The 19,531-nt window shown below is 54.9% G+C and overlaps 9 protein-coding genes across 9 annotated transcripts; 5 read left to right on the top strand and 4 right to left on the bottom strand.

Annotated features, from left to right (window-relative positions):
- Window positions 1-86: 86 nt before the first annotated feature.
- On the bottom strand, window positions 87-1,334 carry BDZ83DRAFT_102279 (glycosyltransferase family 28 domain-containing protein). The gene is made up of 2 exons (XM_060501035.1): window positions 733-1,334; window positions 87-621 (listed from the first exon to the last, which is right to left on the bottom strand). The coding sequence occupies exons 1-2, from the start codon at window positions 1,052-1,054 to the stop codon at window positions 224-226; spliced, it is 720 nt and encodes a 239-aa protein (XP_060368851.1). The 5' UTR covers window positions 1,055-1,334; the 3' UTR covers window positions 87-223.
- A 151-nt stretch (window positions 1,335-1,485) lies between these two features.
- BDZ83DRAFT_569774 (uncharacterized protein) lies at window positions 1,486-2,538 on the bottom strand (the record flags this gene model as incomplete). The annotated part of the gene is made up of 1 exon (XM_060504227.1): window positions 1,486-2,538. The coding sequence occupies one exon, from the start codon at window positions 2,536-2,538 to the stop codon at window positions 1,486-1,488; it is 1,053 nt and encodes a 350-aa protein (XP_060368850.1).
- Window positions 2,539-3,645: 1,107 nt separating this feature from the next.
- On the top strand, window positions 3,646-7,071 carry BDZ83DRAFT_102259 (uncharacterized protein). The gene is made up of 3 exons (XM_060501033.1): window positions 3,646-3,829; window positions 3,885-3,947; window positions 4,010-7,071. Exons 1-3 carry the CDS (start codon window positions 3,800-3,802, stop codon window positions 6,719-6,721), a joined length of 2,805 nt encoding a protein of 934 aa, XP_060368849.1. The 5' UTR covers window positions 3,646-3,799; the 3' UTR covers window positions 6,722-7,071.
- Window positions 7,062-9,283, top strand: BDZ83DRAFT_102274 (ankyrin repeat-containing domain protein). Its single transcript, XM_060501034.1, has one exon. It carries the CDS (start codon window positions 7,255-7,257, stop codon window positions 9,175-9,177), a length of 1,923 nt encoding a protein of 640 aa, XP_060368848.1. The 5' UTR covers window positions 7,062-7,254; the 3' UTR covers window positions 9,178-9,283.
- A 521-nt stretch (window positions 9,284-9,804) lies between these two features.
- On the top strand, window positions 9,805-11,408 carry BDZ83DRAFT_102235 (mitochondrial ribosomal subunit protein-domain-containing protein). The gene is made up of 3 exons (XM_060501032.1): window positions 9,805-10,437; window positions 10,551-10,837; window positions 10,936-11,408. The coding sequence occupies exons 1-3, from the start codon at window positions 9,891-9,893 to the stop codon at window positions 11,236-11,238; spliced, it is 1,137 nt and encodes a 378-aa protein (XP_060368847.1). The 5' UTR covers window positions 9,805-9,890; the 3' UTR covers window positions 11,239-11,408.
- Window positions 11,409-13,551: 2,143 nt separating this feature from the next.
- BDZ83DRAFT_569720 (aldehyde dehydrogenase) lies at window positions 13,552-15,199 on the top strand (the record flags this gene model as incomplete). The annotated part of the gene is made up of 2 exons (XM_060504222.1): window positions 13,552-14,737; window positions 14,790-15,199. 2 exons carry the CDS (start codon window positions 13,552-13,554, stop codon window positions 15,197-15,199), a joined length of 1,596 nt encoding a protein of 531 aa, XP_060368846.1.
- A 693-nt stretch (window positions 15,200-15,892) lies between these two features.
- Window positions 15,893-17,042, bottom strand: BDZ83DRAFT_102180 (uncharacterized protein). The gene has a single exon (XM_060501031.1). The coding sequence runs from the start codon at window positions 16,957-16,959 to the stop codon at window positions 15,982-15,984; it is 978 nt and encodes a 325-aa protein (XP_060368845.1). The 5' UTR covers window positions 16,960-17,042; the 3' UTR covers window positions 15,893-15,981.
- Window positions 17,043-17,162: 120 nt separating this feature from the next.
- On the bottom strand, window positions 17,163-18,155 carry BDZ83DRAFT_748902 (uncharacterized protein; the record flags this gene model as incomplete). Its single annotated transcript, XM_060513691.1, has 2 exons — window positions 17,163-18,008; window positions 18,135-18,155. The coding sequence occupies 2 exons, from the start codon at window positions 18,153-18,155 to the stop codon at window positions 17,163-17,165; spliced, it is 867 nt and encodes a 288-aa protein (XP_060368844.1).
- Window positions 18,156-18,781: 626 nt separating this feature from the next.
- BDZ83DRAFT_569795 (ribosomal protein L17) lies at window positions 18,782-19,527 on the top strand (the record flags this gene model as incomplete). The annotated part of the gene is made up of 2 exons (XM_060504232.1): window positions 18,782-18,997; window positions 19,123-19,527. The coding sequence occupies 2 exons, from the start codon at window positions 18,782-18,784 to the stop codon at window positions 19,525-19,527; spliced, it is 621 nt and encodes a 206-aa protein (XP_060368843.1).
- Between the last annotated feature and the right edge of the window lie 4 nt (window positions 19,528-19,531).

Here is a 19,531-nt window from a genome sequence, read left to right as displayed (position 1 = left end):
AATGAAAAGCGATATGATGTTATCTCGACGATGAACGCCGCTCGAATTTGGGTATCTCATGTCTAAGGGGCAAGCTTGTTGCTACAGTGTTCATGGCATGCACTCCACTTCGACCATCCTCTCTCCTATAATCTCATAGAGTATTCGTCATAGTACTCTTCTCAATCTTTTCCAATCATGATTCGTCTGGGAATGTGAAAGGCTTCCAGTGTTGATAAGACTCCTAGCCCATCGTCATCTGCGCCACCTCCTCCCGCTGAACCTCCTCTCCAGCACCGCCGCCGTCGCTCACTTTAGACGCCTCGGGCGCAGCAGCAGCAATACTAGGTTCGTCAGCGTAGCGGTTCATAAGCGCGCCGCTGACCTGCCAGACATCCACGTCCACCGTGTCCGCTCCCGTTGTCGCGACAGGATGAGGCCGGTACTGCTGCTCCGTCTTATCGAGCTGCAGGGCCAGCTGGTCCAGGGCCCACGCGATGTCGCCGAGGCGGCCCCAGATCCCGTAACCCAGGCGCTGGATCTCTTCGGCGAGCTCGACCTGGTGGTTGTCCTTCAGGGTTGGGTTGGGGACCACGACGAGGGGGACGCTGACGCGCATTCCGTCGAGAATGGTTCCCGTGCCTGGAAATATCTCGAATCAGCTTACACATACACACACATATGTATGTGTATAGGCGGATACATATAATGAAGACTATCGAGTCACTACGCGATGGATGATCCCCAGCTTACCTGCATGACAAATGACCACACCAGCCTCACGCACACCTGCCTGCGCTCTACACTTGACCATCTCGGTGGTCAGGTCATCGACAAAATCAAAGGCGGTGATTTCGATTCCTGGGTATTGATTCAGAAGCGGAGGTAGCATCTGGCGGGAACATTCTGCGTAGTCTTTGCCGCATTGAAGTGTGAGGTGCGTGTAGCGATTCGAGGTGACGTGGTCCAGGAAGGCGGCGGAGAGGACTTCAGTAAGGAGCTGGGTGAAGCGGGCTGTTGCGCCTACTGTTACGAGACAGTGCCGCTCGGGGGGTGTGGCTGGTTGTGCGGCCATGATGTGTTTGCGGCGCACCGTTTGTGCTAAGCGCCGATGAGAGACGCGGGCTTTTGTGGTCGAGGTTGGGATGTTTATGAAGAGACGTCTGTATGACTGGATGGCGATTTGAGGTTGTATTGAAGCTCTCACGGAAAGTCACTTCCACAGGCACAGGCACCAAAAGGCACCTTCTATTGGATTGCCTTTGGTGACGTTCGGCCGCTGTGGCACAGCCGATTGGCCGTGGGGCAGGCAGATCGGGTGTTGTTGCGGCTGCTGGCTCCTTCAAGGCCGGGATCTACGCCCTGGCCAGGAAGCTAGAGCCGTCCTTGGCTACCCGTCTAGCTGGGAACCCTTAATCATCGTTGAGGTCCAAGGCATTTTCAACTTCACACGTTCCTTTCTTATCATTATGAATTCGTCTCCAGGGTATCTATTTTACTGCCCTCCTACTCTCTAGGCCCCTGCTTCGATTCTACCTTCGTGTACTGATTGTCTGCCTTCTGAAATCTCCAAAATGGCTCAACACCCATCTCTTGGAATCTCTTCTTCTCGTACACCTTCGTTACCCCCCAGCTGCTCACAAACATGACCACTACGATGCCAATTATACAAACGCCGGCGATAAGTGGCGCAAGAATCGAAAAGACTGTGAAGCCATAACTCACACTTTGAAACGCGCTGTCACCAACGAGTCTGTCCGTGGCTAGGCCAACCTGCATCGCTGTCAAGACGATAACAACATAACCGAGCATCGCCGCCAGCGTTGCAAAGTTGTCCCTGATCAAATCTTCGTACACGGCGTGAGAAACTACCTTGGAATACCCCCGGAGCAGGTATCCCAGGCGGATGCGGTAAATCTTGTTCAGCCGACTGAGACGAAGCTCGCCGTACCAGTACCGCGGGTTGACGGACGCATAACAATGGTTCTGCGCGATCTGGGCCGATATTGCCTTCCACTGGTACCAGTTCATCCGATCCGGGAGCAGGCCTCTTTCGACGGCTATGCGGAAGTCGCTCTCGTACGCGATGAGGGCTGTGTAAGTAAAGAGGAAACCGAGCGCGCAGGCGACGAGCTGCTGCTTCCGTGGATCAGACTGATTGCCCGATGCTTCGACCAAGTTGGCGGCCCAGAAGTCTGAGCTTAGCAACCACCGTGGTATCGGCTTGACGAAGATTCGGTTCTTGGCCCAGACGAGATGCAGCTCGGGGTTCTCTGTGATGTGTATCTCGCGCGATATTGTCTGGTAATGGAGAGACCGGGGCGGCATTGGGCGGCCACAAATCCAGAGGAGATCCTGGACATCGTTGATTCGTTGGACGAGCAGCTCTCGTTCCAGAAATTCAATGTCGTCGGCTTGCGGCACGGTGATGTGATCGTGCTTGGTTCGGCTCGTTGCCGGTAGAAGATCGCTCCAGTCTCTTAGCTCCTGCACTGTCACTGCGGGATTGACGGCGTCATCGAGAACCCGGACGGTAAAGGGCACAGACGACTTGTCCATGGTGCGACTCGAGAAACTTGACATGTGGACGGTGAATCTTGCTTTATGCTGGTCTTCGGCGTTGTCTGGTCCCACAACTTTCGGTCCCGACGCTCTTTTCTGATCTTGGCGAGAGATATCACGGTCCTCCGAGGCGCAGTCTATCAGACCGTCACTATCGGGAAGCGGGATGTTGGTGACAGGCCTTTTTGCTTGCAGAAGCGCCCGCAATAGGAACGACTCCAACAGTGGTAAAAGCCCGATCGAAAATAGCCAACGGCGTGATTAAGAACCTTTCCAAAAAGCCCGATTTGGCTGGTAAAAAGAGTAGGCAGCGGAATTCCAGGGGTTCCAACAGTGGCGGTCCCCTGTCATTTTAAGATGACTTGATTGCCTAGAGCCTTTTAGCCTGCAGCAAGCAAACCGTGTTGAGATTCCGAATACAGACGAACCCGAACTCGCTACTGCAGCGTGAGACGAGTTGCTTACTTGTGGGACAGCGCTACAAAATTAGAGGTGGCTTTGATTCAGCTGAAAGACACTATTGGCGCAGTCGGACGATCGTTGGCATCGCAGGATTACAATGCATGGGGGTGGCTGACACCGCTAAGGTCGTTTCGGGCCGCCCAGTTGCAGGGAAGGGGGCTTATTAGCATTTTGGACCCCAAAGTGGCAGCCCTGTCAGGCTATGCTTATTACGCCGGTGCCTAGCTCCGTGGTCGGTTCGTATTCAAAGCTTGTTGATCCCCAGTTTCTCGGAAGTCGCGGTTGCGTTGTCGTTTTCTCAGGTTCATTTCGTTGTGTATGTTTCTTCGCAGCGAGTGGCCATCATCATGTCTATCCGCCGCACGGGAACGAGAAGGGTGCCTCAGGGCGCCCCTGGGGCTCCGAAGCCCAAGACGACATATCAGACGGTTCAGCAGGGCTTCAGGGAACTTTACAATCCTCAGAAGGAGACTGGGTCTTCCATTGATGTTGAGTATGTCTTGATCTGCTTAGGTTGTGAGTTGTGGTGGTATCTCGAGAGTCTCACACAATCGATAGCGTCGTCTTTGTACCTGGACTAGGTGCCCATCCGGAGGACAGTTGGAAGTCGGAAGCCGGCTTTAACTGGGCAACCGGAATCTATGAGGGCGTTACGAAAAACTCGTCTGAATCTACCAGCAAAAAGGATGGCCTGGCGAGGGACTTCCCCAAGGCTCGCATACTTTTGTATCAGTATGAATCAGCATGGGTTGGGGATCTCAAAGTCAAGACTTTCTTGAGAGACATTGCCAAGTCAATGTTGGAAGGGCTGCAAGCAAATCGTGAAGTAGGTCGATCATGCTGAGGTCTGAATCGCGAGCTTGGTCTAATCTGAGACTTAGAAAATAAGAGATCGTCCCATTGTCTTTATCGGACACAGCATGGGAGGCCTAGTTATTGCAAAGGTAAGAACCCGGCTACAACAAATTCAACTAATGATGTGAGTTGAGGCTTACGGAATGTCAAGGCTATCACGCTTGCAGCAGAAACATACAGGGAAATCTTCCCAAGGCTGTTTGAGTGCATCGCTGGATGCGCCTTCTTTGGAACGCCGTTCGGCGGTGCTCAAGTTGCCGCTATCGCCTCCATGCTGGGTAATATAGGCGAACAACTTGGGTACACCAAATCGTCGGCATTGGTGGATATGATGAAGCCCGGAGACGAGAGCTTGAACGAGCTCCGAGGCGACTTGCTGCGGTTAGCTGCCAAAATGAGCCCACACGTCCAGCTCTTTTGCTTCTACGAGAATCACCCAACGGACTTTACACAAGCAAAGCTAGGTCCAACCATGTCGAAAATCGCAAAGACGTTTGTTTCCAAGAAGCTGCAAGACTTCGTCTCCAGAGAGTCGGCGACATTACCTGGAATCCAGGAGATGGGTCTTGCCGCCAACCATCGAGATCTCGTAAAGTTTAGCGACTTCAAGGACCCTCGGTACCAACTCGTCAGAGAGCCGCTCAAGAGACTCATTCATGGCGCCAATCTCGTAGCCAAAAACAGACTCAACTCAACCCGTGGAATCGAGCCAGAGGTTGTCAACAATGTCATGGAGTTGCTGAACGGCGGTCAAGTTTCGAAGAAGCGCAAAATGCTTGCGCCTCAGTTTCCGCCATCAATCTGGATTCCCAAGGCGGAGGCATACTTGGAGTGGTTGCAAGAGGACCACGAAGCGGGGAGCGCGATACAGAAGCACAGAGGACAGGCACTGTACATTCGCGGTCCAGAGGGAAGAGGAAAGACGCGAGCGACTATGGCGGCCCTCCAGGATATCGATAAAATCATCTCAGCCGACGAAAAGGTGAGCCATGGGCGAGGACCTGCCCTCGTTGCGTACTTCTTCTGCGACCCGTCTTCGGACTTTTTGACTGCTGAAGACTTACTCAAGTCGTTGGTACGGCAGCTCATCGGCCAGCAAGCCACCTTGTCTGTGTACGCGAAGCACTTTGTGAAGAAGAAGGGCGAAGACTCGTCAAAGACTTCGGCGAATCTCACGGTAGAGAACCTGTGGCAGACTCTCCAGGATATTCTCACAGACGAGTTCATCGGTCGCAGAGTCTACTTCGTCATCAACAACTTACACGTTCTGCCTGAAGATGCCGAGTCCACTGTTAAGTTGATGCGGTTCCTCAACGCCGAGCTGCAAGAACTCAAGACAGAGGACGACAAGCGAGTTCCTACCAGATGGTTTCTCACTAGCAGAGAAGTTCATCACGTGGAAGACTCGTTAAAGGTGGACGGAATCCAACTCATCGATCTCGAGGATGACAAGTACTGCGACCAGGTTCAGCGGGAGCTGCGCAAGGCGGCACAGGAGAAGGTGCAAAAACTCGGCGAGACCAAGAATTACAATAAGGCGCTCACATACTATGCGAGCAGTCTGATTGGGAAGAGGGCATCCAACAGTCAATGGATCAAGCTTTCCTGCATGCAGCTTGCGGAGCTCCCTAAAGCAGAAAGTGATCTCAAGATCAGACACATGCTTGAGGGTATGCCTCAGGAGCTTAAGGCTCTCTTGGACGCTGCGTGGCTCCAAATTTTTCAATCCAACGAAAAGGAGACCGACAAGATCAAGGAGCTGCTGCGAACACTCGTTTTGACGTTTGAAGAGCCTACCGAGGATGAGCTTGTTGTTTTGGCGGGCTTCCCTGCCACGGAAGCGGGAAAGGCCGAGCTTCAGGATTTGGTGAAGAAGTGCAGGCCGTTGTTGACGGTGACGAGAAGCGGCAAGTCTGAAAATACCATTGGCTTCATGGACAGGGTCGTCAAAGAACATCTTTTGGAAAAGGAGACCTCGAGGAAGACGCTGGGCATGTCGAATGACGAAAGCAAGTGGCAGCAGGGCATCATTGCGCTCCGGTGTTTGGCGCACATCAAGGAAGCGTTCAACTTCCCTGAGGAAGTGAAGCCTGTTGTAGAGGCTCAGGAGGAAAACGAAGAGGCAGAGACCCAGTCTACAAAGGACGAGGACGAGGAGAGTGAAGGATCTGAAGCAGATGGGGAGGAGAGCGCCGCGGCTGATTCTGAGCAAGATGATTCGGACAGCGACACAGACTGGGACGACGATGAATCCACCTACGGCTACCAAGACGACGAGGCCGAAGAGGCGAGAATACTGGCCGAAAAGGTGCTGCCCTACCCCGTCAAGCACTGGCTACACCACGCCAGCAGAGCTACGCTGGAGATTGCGGAGGATCTCAGCGAGGATGACTTTTGGAAGAAGCCCGAGTCTTTGATTCGGTACCGGTGGCTCGTCGTCTACATGTCCATGACGAAAGTGCTCGATGGCTTCGAACCCAGGGAGTTGACTGCTTTGCATATCGCCGCTGCGGTCGGATTCAAGCAGCTTGTCTCCGCGCTCATCCAGAACGGTCATGAGCACGAGATTAACATGAGGGACAATCTTGTCAATACACCTGTAAGGCTACACTATATTCCATTCTTGAGCCATTGCCAGCTTGGAAATTTTGACTTGTTACTAACATTCGTGGCAGCTTCATTTCGCCGCATACATAGGCAGACCAAACATCGTGGACGAGCTTCTCAAAAGAGGCGCCAGTATCGACGATGGTATCGATATCGGCGAGCAGACCCCGCTACACATGGCGGCATTTGCTGGCCACGTCAAAGTCATGGAAAAGCTCATCAAGAGGGGTGCGAATGCCAACGCTATCGCCAGTGATGTCGGCCCAGTCATGAATGCCGCCATTTCTTCCGGTAGTCCAGATGCCGTCAAGCTACTCGTCGAGAAGCAGGTTTCGCTATCCGTCGAGGACGAGAACATCGATTCGCCTCTGGCGTTGGCTGGTCTCCACGCAGACCTGTCCATGTTTGAATACCTCACGCAAACCTACGCTGACAAGCTCCCGGCCAAGGAGTTCGACAAGGCCTTCATCAAGGCCGCCGTCTCTGGCAGAGTGGACGTGTTCAACAAGCTATTGACTTACTCTCATCCTCAAGAGTGCTTCCAGACTGCGCTAAAGGTGGCGGCAGAGGAGGAGAATTGGGACATTGTTATGATACTTCTGGAGCAGCGCAGAGGCCTCGACTGCAACGACCTCTTCCTTAGTGCGGCGACTACGGCGGAGCATCAAGATAAAGTCTTGGAGGCCGTCTGGAAATACACCAACGGAAACATTAGACCGGAGACTCTCAACGAGAGTCTGTATGAGGCTACTGATCTCGAGAAAGAGTCCACAGTCAGGTTGTTGATTGATGACTTCAAAGTCAATCCTAATGCCACTGGAGAACAGTAAGCTACCTAACACACTACACCATTATGTGAGGTCCAGACTAACAACGTTCAGTTACGGGACTGCCTTGACTGCCGCAGCCTATGATGGCACCCTCAAGATCGTCAAACTGCTCCTGGACAGAGGTGCCGATGTTGACGCACCAAACGGGTGGGCTATCCAGGCCGCCGCTGCGGAGGGCCACTACGACGTGGTCGAAGAGCTTCTCAACCGAGGTGCCGATGTCAATGATCTTACCACAAACGAGAACTTCCCGCAAGGGACGGCTCTACAGGTAGCTTGCGAATCGGGAAAGGTGGAAATCGTCAAGCTCCTGCTTGACCGTGGCGCCAATCCCGACCTCGGCACTGGAGAAGACACCTGCCCGATCATCGCCGCTGCCATGAAAGGAGAGCAGACGATTCTCGAGCTCCTTGTAAAAGCCAAGGCCGAAGTCAATGTCTTTGGAGGCTGGGACAATTCGACAGTCTTGATCAACGCCGTCATCAACCTTCCGGTCGAGTCACTGCGCGTTCTTGTGGATGCGGGCGCCGACGTCAACCTGGCTGACCAGGAAGCCGACACGCCCTTGATTGTTGCTGCTCGGGAGGGCGATGCGGACAGCGTGAGGTTTCTTTTGGATAATGGCGCCGACATCTTCCACGTCAACGAGGACAACGAGAACGCTCTTCAATCAGCCATACAGTACGGAGACGATGAGGACTGCACAGCAGTCCTCGTGGAACGCGTCTCAGAACTCATGGCGGCTTTGAGCAAGGCTATGAAGAATGGTAACATAGCCGTAACCGAAGTGATCCGCAGCGCTGCCATTGCTCACCAGGGTCTTAACTACGACGACGAGGAGGATGTCAAGTCGGCACAGAGTCAAGATGATAAGCAGCCAACGAGCTCCGAGGACAGAGACGACGTCTTCGACGGAGACAATGACAAGGGCAGCGACGAAGACACCCCTCGGACGGAGTCATTCCCTAACAGTGCCAAGAGAGTTGACGACGCAGCGTCTGAGGAAAGCGCTTACCGGCCCGTGAGAGAGCTATCCGAGGAGCTTGAGGCCGCCCTCGTCACCCAGGTCTCGTTGCTTCAGAACTTCACCTCCCCACCGCCCCGACCAGAGAAGGTGCCGGAGCGAGAGCAGCCCGTGGAGATGCCGCCAACGACGATTGCGGAGCTGCCCTCCCAGCGCAGATACTCTCAGCAAGTGCAGCTGGAGGAGCAATTGGGCCACTACGAATTCGACCAGCTCACCCGCATGGACTCCTACTCGAAGCCCGCCTTTGTCAAGCAGCCGACGCTGCAGTGGGCCACGCAAGCTGAGAGCCTGCCTGCCAGTGAACCACTCCTCTCGCCCGGCCAGGCCCCGATCCGACGGAAGCCGGCGCCCAACACGACGACGTTCGGCGCATCGTACACCCAGAACGCCTCGCCCGCGCCGTCAAACGTGTCAAACAGCCAATTCTCACCGCCAGCACCGTCGGCCACGCTCCGCAGGGCGAGTACGGACCAACGCCCCTCGTACCAGAACTCGACTTCGTACCCGGGAGCGCCTACGTACCAGCAGGGAGCGGGATACGCCGCCAGTCAGACGCACCTCGCTTCTTCTTCGCAGCCACCCGTGGCCACGGCCAACCTTGGCCGGATGTCGGTGGATTACCACGCCCCGTACGACCCGTCGTCGTTTGACAGACCGACGCACAGCCCGGGGACGACGCCGCCGCAGAAGACGCAGCCGTTCCCGGATTTGCCGTTCCAGCCGCCGGGCGCGTGGCAGAATAGCCCGCCTCTCGCGGGTAGTCAACAGCAGCAGTCGTATTTTGGTCCGCTGAGTGGATCGCCGCCTCAGCAGCAGCAACAACAGCAGGAATGGGTTGGTCAGGATGGAAGGTGAGTTTTCCCTCGACACGAAATATCGTCATTTGATGAAAGCAAAAGCTAATGTTTTGCGTAGCAGGCCTGATATGAAATCCCATCGCTCCTCTTTCTTGGGGATGAAGAATACATTGGATAAGGCGAAGCAGTTCAGCACTGGGATCATGAACCGGAGACCGTCCGGATTTTGAGTGACGTGACGCAGTTGAAGGGATAATTTGATGGAGTGACGTTAATTGAGATACGCGGGGAGCTTATGATACCATAATGAAAGTTTCAATATAATCGTCAAAGTATTGTTCGTGCACTCGAGTGTGGAAGAGGATTCAGAGCGTTTTTGTTGGACTAGCTGCAAAAATTCGAGAAGTATCAACACAGAAGAGACTGCTTTCAGTTCGATGAACATACTTTGTATCCGCCTGACCGCAATAATGAACGAGTAAATGATGCCTTTGTATAATTTAGCTACCTGTCACCAGCTGGCGTTCTTGACGAAGCCTGATGCTGAAATTATTGAATGTTCTTACGACATATCATTGAATCGACTTATACTCATGGCTGTGGCGTTAGCAATCGCGAGACCCACATATGTGGCTTGATGAGTGGATGTGGCTGGAGCTTGATCCAAAAATTTCCGGGGACAATTCCCAACTGGCCATCTTAGCAGAGCGCGATCAATTCCAGGAAAACCAGCATTGTCCTTTGGCTAATGTGAACGGAACCACGCCCAACATGGCAGCAACAGGGCAAGCATTCCGACTCTGCGTCCGCAGCAGTCGTCGGATACCATCGACGCCGCGCATCGCCGCAGCCCGCACGACGACGACGGCTACGACGACCCAGAGACGAGCCTTTACCGCCAGCACCACGCAACAGGCACGGAGAGAACGCGAAGAAATCTATGAAGACCCGTACGACCGCAAGCGCGAGACCGTTGAGGAGCTTGTGGCGCGCCTTAAGCCCGAGGAGGTGAAGAAGCTCCAGAAGCTCCAGAAGCAAGACCCCGAGTTCCAGTCCATGTCGGTGGCCGAGGCCTTGGAGGCGCGGATGGCGAAGCAGGGGCGGCTCCCGCCGTTGAAACCGACAAGGACGCCGAGGCAGAATGTTCAAAGGAATTCATTTTGGTACGATGATGATGACCCAACGGCGCCGATAGATCCCGCGTTGGAGGAGTTTGAGGAGGACGACATCACGCCCATGGCGCACGGGAAGCTGGATGAGATTCGCGAGTACAGACATTACCACCGCATCATGGCGTGGGAGATGCCGCTGCTATCCAGTACGTTGCAATTCCCCCGTCTCTATTCCTCCCTTCAGCTCTCCAGAAGCCCCCCCTTTGCCCCCTCTCCCCTTGAACAGAACGAACGATGTGCTGACTACCGATCCAAACAGAGCTCGCCAAGCCTTTCGAGCCGCCTAAGGAGGACGAGGTGCTGCGCTTCCGGTACACTTCGTACATGGGCGAGCACCACCCGGCGGAGAAGAAGGTGGTCGTGCAGTTCTCGCCGGCCGACCTGGGACTCACCGACGCGCAGGCGGACAAGCTCCGCAAGCTTGTCGGGCCGCGGTACAACCCCGAGACGGACGTGGTCAAGATGAGCTCGGAGAAGTACGAGCATCAGGCACAGAACAAGCGATACCTCTCCAACTTGGTGGACGATCTGATTGCCAGCGCCAAAGTGAGCAATTCTCTTCACATTTCACATACATATGCCCCATTTGCAGGCCAAGTTTTGCTACGAGAACCAATGATTAACAATGGAAAACTCTACAACAGGACCCCAAGGATGATTTCAAGGATATTCCCCTCGATACTCGACACCACGTCTTCAAGAACAAGCCCAAGTTCCCCAAGGAGTGGCGCATGAACGAGGAGCGCCGCAAGGAGCTCGACGATTTCCGCCTGCGGGCGCTCGAGATCGACGCCGGCAAGCTGGAGGAGGGACAGGTCATTGACGGCACGGAGAAGATTGAGCAATTCCTCGCGGCGCCGTCGCCCGAGACGGAGGGCAAGGTGGCCGAGATGGTGGCTGTCCGGGGCCGGGGCGGTAACAAGCAAAAGGGTCTCGGCCGTCGGTAAATGGTTGGTCGTATTTGTATCATCACCCACTACCACTGCTCGGCTTGAGCGCCGTCGAATCGGTGTCTCCTCTGTCCAAGTTCTGCTTTATCGGACTTGGATGGGTGAACGCCAGAAATCTTGTGTATGACTAGGCGGCGTGGTCCCGTTTATGGGACTTTGGCCTGCCCTTGTAACATCTCCATGTATACATCCGTGCCAGATCGGAACCATAGAAATTCAAAAACACCGGTGGCTTGCGTTAGGATGCTTGTATCAATGTTTCCGATTTAACAAATCAGAGCTTTCTCATCGGTAGCGGCTTGGCCGTAGGATAACGCCGGCTGATGAGCAGAAGTTATCAAAAATGGGCGGAACCATGGATTGCTCTGACAGCATCCTCCCCGCCATTCTCATTGTGCCATAAGCTTATACGACTGGAAGCTTGTACTGACGACCAAAAAGCTTGAGGGTTGCAATCCGTGTCTGGCACATCTATTCTCGTCTGATTAATAAACAAATCGGCCATCAATGTCATTCAAATATGCATATCTCGTTGAACAGCATTCCGGGATGGAACCCACCCGCTTTCCGCGGCCATGTCTATTTTGCCCAATCGACGTTTAGAGAAACAATGGGGTTAAATCATATCTAGTGCATCGACCGAGAAAGAAAAAAAAAAAAGGGGGACCTAAGTACACTGAACCTGAGTTGGGAAGATAGACGCGCCTCTCAGGGACAGGGATTGCTTGTGTTTAGTCAGCCGCGTTGATTGAAAGGTGTTGAGTGATGATGCCTCGGCAACTTTTTATTTTATTTTATTTAGTCCTGCTCACCATTTTTTTGCAGGCACCTCACGGCCGGCAAGCACCAGATCGTGCAGGTGCAAATGGGCAGGGGGTGGCGCCCTGTACCTATGTGGGGAAGAAACGGAGTAGCGGGATTGGCGAGCGGCGGCGCCGTCTTGGGTGATCCCGTCTTAACCAAGTTAGCCTGGCACGACCTGGCTAGAGCTCCCAAGCTTTTTTTGCCTCGGACTTTAGCTAAGGAAACCTCAAAGCTCACAATGGAAGCATGCGCTCGTCAATCTTGTTAAGTGTTATCTGACATGGACCGTGAGGATGGACGGTTCACCTGAAGCTGTTAGTCTCTTCGAAAGGCTCTCTAGCTTGAGCAAGGAAGAAACTAGAGAAGAACGAAGAGCTTCCATGGCCGCGATAGTAAGTAATAGTTATGGGAGAGATAAAGCGGTTGGCAGAAGGACCACAGCGCAGGACATGTACAGGATGGGACGGTGTCCCCGTCGCAGCCCGCTCCGTCGGGACATCTATGCCTCCATTCCCTGTCCGTCCTATTGTGCGACGCCATTCGGTACGGATCAGTTGTAGCCCTCTGCCTTCCTTAACACCTACACAGTAAGGTACCAAATAAAGATGCCATGAAGGGGAAAGGAAGGACAGCAGTGCTGCTGGGTGCCGTTCACATGCGTCTAGCGCACCGCACCGTTCCCGTAGCTTCCCTGCCCGCGCCTTCTTGGGGAAACGAGTTCGTTTCCAACGTGCAGTGCAGCGCATTCGCCTCCCCTCCCCCTGCCTTCGCTCACCAGCGTTCACCATATCCCGTCCCCTCTATCTCCTTGCTAAACGGGTTACACAAGTAATACATCACCACTCGCACTCGCATCATACAAGTCCCGCCAACAACCATTTCCACCCGACATACTGCAGATAGTTCTTTTTCCGCGTCACCCACGGGATAACATTAATGCTGGCAACGTCCCAGAAGTGAGGAATTGGCAATCACCAAACGATTCAGCCTATCCCAGGGACCCGGTTAACCTTTACCTCCGTTCTCCTTAATAAGATACCTCACCTGCTAGGCCATCTCATGCGCCGAGGTTTCTAAGCCCGGAAGTCCCTGCCCGTACATCCAAGGTGCCTCTCTACCTACCTTACCACACAGTACCTCACTTCGCGTACAAACTAAGGTACCAATCCATCACACCCACGCGACACGGAGGCCGAGCACAGGTGGAGCTTTGTCGCATCCATCACTTTTCCCCCTACAAAGCTACCGACGCCCTCTGCATCTGCTTGGCTGCTGATATTTGCTACTTGGACTACGAATACATAAGTCGAGGCAACCCTTACAACTCTATCTAACACCACCAACACCACCTCCTCTTCTTTTCCGCGACCCCGAATCCCGACCATTGTCAACTTCCCCTCACGAACCTCTCTTCTCCCTAGGTCCGGTTCATCGCAACAAAGGAAGTCCAGGAAAGAAGCACTGTCCCTTACACACCGAAGAACCGTACATCTCATCGCCATCAAAATGTCGCTCGCAACCGACACAAAGATCGCCGAGTTCACTCACACCTCAACCGACGACATCTACCGCCTCACAGACACCATCCGCGCCACCTTCCGCTCTAACAAGACCAAGGATCTCAAGTACCGCACCCTCCAGCTCCGTAAGCTCTACTGGGCCATCAAGGACTACTCCCCACAGCTCTGCGATGCCCTGCGCAAGGATCTGAGGAAGTGCAAGCACGAGGCCGTCCTCTCCGAGGTCGACTGGTGCGCCAATGACTGTCTCTACATGCTCAAGAACCTCAGCAAGTTCGCCGCCGAGGAGAAGTGCGAGGATGTGCCTCTCACCTACGCCGCCCTGAAGCCGCGCATCCGCAAGGAGCCCTTGGGCATGGTTCTCGTCATCGGCGCCTTCAACTTCCCCGTCCAGTTGACCCTTCTTCCCATCATCGGCGCCATCGCTGCCGGCTGCACAGCCGTCCTGAAGCCTTCCGAGAGCGCTCCGGCCACCGCCATGGTCCTGACCAAGATCTTCGAGGTTGCTCTTGACCCCAAGGCCTACACAGTCATCAACGGTGCCGTCCAGGAGACCCAAGCTCTTCTCGACGTCAAGTGGGACAAGATCATGTACACGGGCAGCACTGCTGTCGGCAAGATCATCTCCAAGAAGGCTGCCGAGACCCTCACGCCCGTCACCCTCGAATTGGGTGGTCTGAACCCTGCTTTCGTCACCAAGAACGCCAACGTCAAGCTCGCCGCTCGCCGTCTCATGTGGTCAAAGTGCCTCAACGCCGGTCAGGTCTGCATTTCTCAGAACTACATCCTGGCCGACCGTGCCATCGTCGAGCAACTCATTCAGGGCCTCAACGCTACTTACAAGGAGTTCTTCCCCAGCGGCGCCAAGAACAGCCCTGACTTCTCTCGTATTGTCAACAAGAAGTCTTTCCAGCGCATCAAGAAGATGATTGACGAGACAAACGGAAAAATCGTCATGGGTGGTGGTTTGGACGAGGACCAGCTCTACATCGAGCCTACCGCCGTGCTGGTCGATTCCATGCTCGACTCCGTCATGAAGGATGAGTCTTTCGGTCCTGTTTTCGCCATCATGCCGTATGACACCCTCGACGACGCAATCAACATTGCGAACCAGGTATACAGGACGCCTTTGGCGCTCTTCGCTTTTGGCAATGATCAGGAGAGCAAGCGAAGTGAGTAAAGCCCTCTAATTCTAGACAGGTGACTATACTAACATGCTTCGAGTCCTCAACGAGGTGACTTCTGGCGGTGCCACCATCAATGACGGCTTCTTCCATGCCTCCATGTCGACGGTTCCCTTTGGCGGCGTCGGTGATTCCGGCACGGGCAACTACCGCGGTCGCGCGTCCTTTGACGCCTTCACCCACCGCCGCTCCGTCGCGCAGACTCCCTCGTGGCTGGAGAAATTTATCCGCGTCCGCTACATGCCGTACTCCCCCAAGGAGCTCAAGCGCCTCCAAGGCATGACAAATGACAAGCCCGACTTTGACCGCAATGGTCTTCAGGTCCGCGGGCTCGGGTACTGGGTCAAGTTCGTCTTGGGGCTCGGCGCGAAAGGTGCTACAGGTGCGTTGTTGAGATGGGTGTTGGCCCTGGTAAGTATGTACACCCTAACCCAGCGAAGGCGTTCTTAGGACTTTGATCGGATGAAGTATTGGGTTGCGAGAATGAGTTTCAAACACAAAGAGCGTTTATCACACTTCACCTCCGCTGTTTCGTCTCTCTACCCAAATACACTTTCCCAAGTGCTATCACTGTTTTTTTTTTTCCTACCAAAAGAAAAACCACAACCTCACCACAACACATGCCCTCGCGCACCGTTTCCTTTGATTGTAAGTTTAGTCCCCCTTCAGATATGACCTGCCTTGGAGAGATACTGGGGAACACGGGAAAAAAAGTTTCGACTTATTGGACACACTCGCTTGGAGTGAAGGGACTCATGTTGCTGTGATGGGATATAGCGGGTGTGAATTCTAGCGGCCAGACAAGCCTTGGTCTCATCCCCCATCTCAGACGCACCTTGTACGGTACTGTGCTATATACCATTTCCTATACGTTATGCGATAGTAATGTAAAGAAGGCAAAAAGCATGCCTTTGACGTTCGTTAAATACCGGTATGGTTCATTGGGACCTAAGCTCGTTGAATTATTATGTGATCGGTGATCAAGAAAAGTCACTCTCGTTGCATGACGCGTAGTGTTCTTCCAACTTTCATAATGATATTGAAAAGGAAGTAGGAAAAAACAACTTTGTAGATATGGATAATAGGGAATTTTACCAAAAACGAAGCAAAGTTTAAGCGTAGACGAGGAAGATTGGATTCAAACCGTCGCCTCCTAAACTCCTTAACCTTCTGCCCCCTCACGCTTTCAGTTTACGACAGAACGGAAGTGTGTCCTGACTTCTTCCCGTCCATCACTTCGCAGTACCAACAGGAACACCCCAAGACCTCCTCGCCAACTCAACGGGCACATTCATCACCAGCCTATCATCGTCTTCTTTCATCACCACTAGCGTCTGCACGCGGGGTGATTTGCTGAGTGCCGGTGACGGGTCCGGATCAAAGTAGCCCGGCCTAGCGTCCGACCTCTCCCTCTTCCTCCTTCTTCTCTTCTGCTGTCTTTGACTTCCTCCCAGCAAGGTCGAGGAGACGATGGAGGAGAGGGTACTAGACCTGGAGAGGCTGCGCGGCTGAGAAGGGGGTAGTCTTTGGCGTCGTTCTTTCACGTCTGGCGATGTCGTCTCCAAAGTGAAAGGTTTTCCAGAACCGTGGGTTAGAGCACCCGCCGTTGGCGTCCCCTTGCCCTTGCCTTTCTCCCTGGTCTTGGGAATGATCAGCCGCTCACCAACATTGCCGCAAGGAGGCCCAACACCACCTGCAACCGGACTCTTCTTGCCGCTGCGACGGCTTGGCTCATCGTCGTTGGTATTCGACACTGCAGCGAGCGCCGCGGACGCAGGGCCCTGGTCCTTAGCTAGCCATCTCGCGTTCCGGTGCGCCTTGTGTGTTCTGAAGCCGGCTTGTGCTGTGGTCTCCCCGTCGACGAAGCGTTCGAGAAAGAGTTGGAGGCGGTCGCGGAGGCGGATGAAGATGCGGGCGGGGGTCGCTCGCGGTCGTTGGTGCTGATGTTGTCGCGGGCATGGTTGGGGACTGGGAGGTTGGTGAGGTGTAGTTGTCATGGGGAATTTGGGACATATGTTTGCATGAGAGTTGGTGATGGCGTTGAAATCTCGAGTCTCTGAAGGGGTGATCTGCTTTTCGAGGTAAGAGTATGGTCGTGGGCGAGGTTGACAGACGCTGAGCTGTCTTGTCCTCCGTGAAGCCTCAATCTTCTCGGCGTCGTCCTCCGTTCCGCGAAGCCCCCCTGATTTATGAAGGTAGGCAAATGACATCCAGATCAAGACGGCCCGGGCTGTAGCACGCACACCTATCCATGTCCCACTTCCCCCGGTGATAGCCCAAGGAACAAAATTGACGAATTCCACAAAAGGAAAAAGGAAAAAGGCTTGCCGTTTTTTTCATTCTATATGTGTTGGTCTGGTAGTACAAAATCCCACCACCCGATTCCTCCCGTCGCGGGAAGAGCCAACCGTAATCAGATACCCCGGAGCTGCGTATTATCCTGCTCGTCCATCTTGCGGTACCGCTCCGCCAGCACCTCCTTGACGCTCTTGGTCAACCCGCTCGGCTTCTCGTATCGCTGGTGCAGCGCCTTCTGCACCGGCGTCGTTGCGGGCGCCACCGCGCCGTCGGCCTTGACGCTGACCTTGTCCTCGGCCACGCCCACCGCCTGCTTCGCCGCCACGAGCACCGCCTCCCCTTGCTGCCGTCCCTTGTCCACCACGTCGCCGACGACGGCCTTGACCTCGGCGGCCTTGCTGTCGACAATCTTCTTGGCCTCGGCGGCTTTCGCGTCGAGGACCTTCTTTGCCTCGGCGGCCCTGGCGCGCGCGGCCTCCTCGGCAGCGAGGCTCTTTTCCCTCGCGCGCTCCCACGCGCTGCGCGCCTCCTTCTTGACCTCCGCGCCCGACGCCTCCGCAGCGGCAGCGCCCTTCGCCGAAGCCTCCTTGACCAGCGGGACGGCCCTCTTCTCGACAGCCTGCTCCACCTCGCCGGCCTTTTCGATACTGCCTCCCCAGAAGCGCGCGGCGCCGCTCTCGAGGCCCTCGCGCACCTCGCCCCAGTCGGTGCGCTGCGCCCAGCGGACGGCGTTCTCGACCTCACGGTTCCAGCGGTCTTTGGCGGAGGTGAGGAGCGTCTCGCGGTCCTTGACGGCCTGTTCGGCACGAGTCAGGGGCGGGGGGATGCGGATCTGGGGCTCGAGGAGGGAGGAGAGGACGTGGTGTTGGGTGCGGAGGGTGTGGGATTGGGATTCGCGGTTGCGTTGGTGAGCGAGGACTGTGAGGTAGGCTACGCCTAGGGTTACGGTAACACCGCCGGTCTAGTTGATGGGGTGTGGTTGTCAGCTATGTGCTGTGCCAATTGTATGTGTATACTATCTCTGTCGTTGAGGGTCTGAAGTGAACCAGAGAGAGTGTGAGGGAGAGGAAGAGGGAGTGTAGCGTACGAATCCAGTGGTGAAGCCCATGATGGCTGTTGATCCAGTCCAAATGCGACGTGCGCAATTGAAGACCGGGATTTGATATTATAGTTCCTCTCCGTAGATTGAATTCGGCTTCAAGGTTTCATGATGCAATTGGAGCAAGCACGTCGTAGAAAGTCGAATCGAATTGGCGTTGTCGCTTGTCACTGAATTGACCTCCGAGAAGCGGGACGGGCAGCTTCGGTGCGGAATGACGTTAATTAATCGGGCTTGCGAGCGAGCGAGCGACTTTCAGCCTCCCCGGGTGGATTTCGGCGACGGGCAGGGGTCAAGGTACCTTTTTACCACCTTAGCATTTGGCGGCAGGAACACTGAACTGCAGTCCCCGCCCAATTGTCCCGCTGAGCCAACCAGAGGCTCCAAAGCACCCTGTGCCAAAAATTTGGGAAACGACAGCCAGCGGATTGCAGCGAGCGACTCCAAAGGCTCTTAGCACGGCTTTCTGACGATCCAGTTCGATTCGATAACCTCAACTGCTCCGAAGTCCTCCGACCTGTTCACCTCGCAGAGCAGCCATTCCTCTGCGACTCACAGACGAGACGAAACGGGTTGCCCCCGCCAACGTTTCTCCCTCTCTCAATTGAGACGACTTCAACACATTCACAGCAGCCATGGCGGGAGGTCTCACCAAGTACAGGCATCTGAGCCGCAACTCGTCGGCGCGACAGGCCCTGCTTCGCGGCCTTGTCACATCCCTCGTCGCCCACGAGCACATCCACACCACCTTCGCCAAGGCCAAGGAGGCCCAGCGTCTCGCTGAGAAGCTCATCACCTACGCGAAGCGCGATAACGAGGAGACGAGGCGGAAAGCTCAGGCGATTCTCTACGTGAGTTGGACACACATCCCTGGTGGTCTCGGTAGCTCTTTGAGGTGGAAGCAGCTACTGGTTCCCGAGAAGAGAAGCGGTTCGAAAAAGAATAAACCGAAACTGACAAAAGGACATAACGTTAGACACCCCACGACCTCCTACCCAAGCTCTTCGGTGAGCTCCGCACACGCTACTCCGAGCGCCCGGGAGGCTACACGCGCGTACTGCGTACCGAGCCCCGGAGCACCTACGACCAGGCGCCCTCTGCCATCCTCGAGCTCGTCGACGGGCCCCGCGACGTGCGGTTCATGATGACGGCCAAGGCCGTCGCCCACGACAAGGACTCCGGCCACCGCAGCACCGACCTGACCAAGAAGAACGTCGCCAAGGTAACGAGGTACCGCAAGGACGGCAAGACGGCGTTCGACGACATGGTGGCCAGCTTCAGGCTGCTCACGGCCCGGTCGGACGCGAAGGCGGCGAGGAAGGAGGAGTTGTTGGAGGGAGCCAAGGTTAAGGCCAAGAAGGTCAAGGCTAAGAAGGCGTAAAGCT

The sequence above is a fragment of the Colletotrichum acutatum genome (genome assembly GCF_030867785.1).
Source record: "Colletotrichum acutatum strain CBS 112980 chromosome Unknown BDZ83scaffold_15, whole genome shotgun sequence".
In the NCBI taxonomy this organism is placed as follows: Eukaryota; Fungi; Ascomycota; class Sordariomycetes; order Glomerellales; family Glomerellaceae; genus Colletotrichum; species Colletotrichum acutatum.
The sequence above is the reverse complement of the archived record's forward strand: the minus strand, read 5'-3'. Positions and strand labels throughout refer to the sequence as shown.